The 3,124-nt window shown below is 32.0% G+C and overlaps 1 protein-coding gene across 1 annotated transcript; it reads left to right on the forward strand.

The window, feature by feature from the left end:
* Positions 1-521: 521 nt before the first annotated feature.
* LOC125423182 (3'-5' exonuclease) lies at positions 522-1,238 on the forward strand. Its single transcript, XM_048476806.2, has one exon. The coding sequence runs from the start codon at positions 522-524 to the stop codon at positions 1,236-1,238; it is 717 nt and encodes a 238-aa protein (XP_048332763.2).
* Positions 1,239-3,124: the final 1,886 nt, after the last annotated feature.

Below are 3,124 nucleotides of genomic sequence, written 5' to 3' on the forward strand. Positions count from 1 at the left end.
ACCAGGGTTGTTCCTATAATTTTGTATTAAGTAAAGTTATATTTTTGAAAGGGTAAATTTTAATATTAGTCCGGGTCATCCATTTTCTTTCTTTTCAAGTTTCGACCCATGCCCAATTCACCCAAAAAAAAAAAAAAAAAAACACAAAAACAAAAAAAAAAAAAGTTAGGAGCCACGCCCTCTTTAGGGTATGTACAATATTCGTAGAAACGAAAGAGCTACATTCATTCCTGCCACTTGGAAGATTGTGGGTCCCATTATGCCAGATGGCACAATGTGGCTTCCACTATTCTAGAAAATCTTTTAAAAAATAAATCTCAATTAAAAAAAAAAAAAAGAAAAAAAACGCGTTGAAAAAGCGTGTTATTTTTTTTTCTATAAAACATGGATAACGCAAGCTCAAAGTTTCGCTTATTTTAATGTTTTTTTTGAATTTTCGCAAACCCTAAAAGCTCGCTGCCGATTTCTTTTTGTGTTTCTCCAAGATCACTCTCTGTTTACTCTATTTTCTTCAAATCGTGATGGAGGGTTGTTATCGCATACACTATTCCGGTACTACTATTCAGACCACGGTTACTTCATCGGCTAGCGTGGTTGACGGATGGATATCAACAACCGTTGAAATTCATCGCCATCGACTTTCCAATCTCATTCTCGGCCTCGACATAGAATGGCGACCCTACTTTCAACCCCAAGAGCGAAATCCAGTTGCAATCCTTCAGATTTGTGACGGCCATCGATGCTTGATCTTTCAGCTACTCCACGCCGACTCAATTCCCATATCACTGCACCAATTTCTGGCTTTCCCATACTTCACTTTTGTGGGTGTTGGGGTTCAAGAAGACGCTGAAAAACTGTTTCAGGAACTGCATCTTAGAGTTGTTAGTACTATGGATTTGGCCCAACTTGCCGCTGATAGATATGGAGTCGAAGATTTTAGAAGAAGGGGCTTGAAGAGATTGGCCATGGAGCTGATTGGCAAGTACATGGAAAAGCCCAAACATGTAACTCTGAGTCAATGGGATGCCAAGAATCTTTCTGATGAACAAGTTGAATATGCTACGATTGATGCTTATGTATCTTTTGCACTTGGGTTGTCCTTGTTGAACGGATTCAGGAGAGTCAGCCCTGTCCCATTCCCTCTCCATCAACATTCTTGCAATGCCAGCTATTGGCGTCCTCCACCTCAGCCTTCTTTCTTTGTGGTGTACACTCTACCACCACCACAATTTGTTTGAAAATTTTTGTTGTGAGACATAATTTTGTATTAAAATGTTGGACGAAATTAGAAAAAAAAAAAAAAAAAAAACGATTACTATATCTTGAACATTGACAGTTGTAATTTTAAATGATTAGCATTATTGATTCGTTTTTTTTTTTTTCTTTTTTTCCAGATACTTTATTACCGTTGTGTAAAATTCCCAATTAAATGTAAACAGTTGTGTTTTAGATATCTTATTCCTAATTGTTACAAATTCTTATAGATTGCAAGTCTTATACCATTGATGTGTCATATTCTTTCTTTCCAAAATTTCCTTCTTTACTAAAAAATAGATAAATCTCATCCAATATTAATTTGTAAAATTAAAGACCATTCATCAAATAATAATAATAACATAAATTTTTCAATAAATGTATACATTTAAAATTTTCAATATCACCCCAACCACTCCCTATCTTCCCACCGTTGATCTACGTTCCAAAACAAACCAACCTATTTTTTTTTCTTTTTCGATCTCTATTGTAAAACAATGCTATTTTCTTTCCTCACTATTGCAATGACTATTCTTCTATAGTTATGGCCATCTTCATCTCTTTTTACTTCTTCCTAAATTTCTTCTTAAGCAGCGCACAAAATTGGATCAGATAAATAACTTCAAAGCAAACACTGAAAAACATACCCCACCCAAACAAGTTAATTGCTATGTACAAAATAAAATCAAACATTTATGATCGAAAAAGAGAAATTATGAAATAATTAAATTTATACCTTTTCAAGTTCTAAAACTCTAAATCAAACAAAGACATTAAAAAAAAAAAGGAAAAAAATAAACACAAAAGTATAGTTTTTGGAATCGAAACTATCAATTCTAAAAAATATAGAAAATATAGATTAGACCGTGGTAGCAGTAAAAACATAGCTTTATCATTATATATGCATGCATACTTTCTAACCTTTTACATTAGATTTTGCTTGCATATGCATATTGCTTTATTTATAAGTTTTTTTTTTTTCTTCCGTATTTCAATTTTTATACGTTTCGAGATATAACCTTTTTGGTGCAAGAGTTATTTGTTTATTGTCCATTATGTTACCTGATGCTAAAGACGTTTTGACGTTGTTTCAATTTGTTTTGAATTGCTATTTTTTCTATTGCTTTATTTATTTCTGTGAATTTGGCTGCACTGCTGAAAAACGTATTCAATAATTTTTGCCTTCCAATATTCGGTAATATTTCATAATATAGTATATAATCCCCTTTGGTGTTGTCTTTGAGGAAAATTCAGCTAAAAAAAAGCTCCATCAGCAACTTCAATGAAGTTTAGTAGGATTAGATATTCTTTTTCAAAGCTCTCACTTTCTTATGCCTTTCAAAAGATGGTTGCATCTTTTGTGCATTCCTGAACTAGAGGTTTTTGACTTTCAATTTTTTGCATCCAATGAAAGTTACAGCCTTTTAAAAGACATAATTAAATTCATCAAAATAAACCAAAGCAATGAAAGCGAAAAATCAAAATTTAATAAACAAATATAGAAGAAAACATCCTCAACTTAACCTACTTATGGAAGGCTTGTGAAAGGCCGTGACACATCAATTGGAAGAAAAAGGCACCAAAATAACAAGACAAAAGAAGAAAAACTGGTTTTTAGTTGTATGCATACAAAAATTAATTAAGTAATTAGAATTTCATATAGATTATCAACTTCAAACAGAAATAGCTCCAACAACAGTGAAAATGCAAAAGAATACATTTTAATCTACATATAGATTGTGATTGGAAATTAAATTATGGATGGAACTATTTTATACCAATGACTATGATTGGAGATTGTCATTTTAAGCATTTTAAGGGGTCTAATATTATGTTCCTATTTTTTTTTTCTTTTTTTTCAAATTTTATC

Source organism: Ziziphus jujuba, chromosome 3, assembly GCF_031755915.1.
Source record: "Ziziphus jujuba cultivar Dongzao chromosome 3, ASM3175591v1".
NCBI classification, from domain to species: Eukaryota; Viridiplantae; Streptophyta; class Magnoliopsida; order Rosales; family Rhamnaceae; genus Ziziphus; species Ziziphus jujuba.

Bases quoted from the DNA above. Each gene is read 5' to 3' on its own strand.
- LOC125423182 (XM_048476806.2), top strand. From the start codon at position 522: ATGGAGGGTTGTTATCGCATACACTATTCCGGTACTACTATTCAGACC.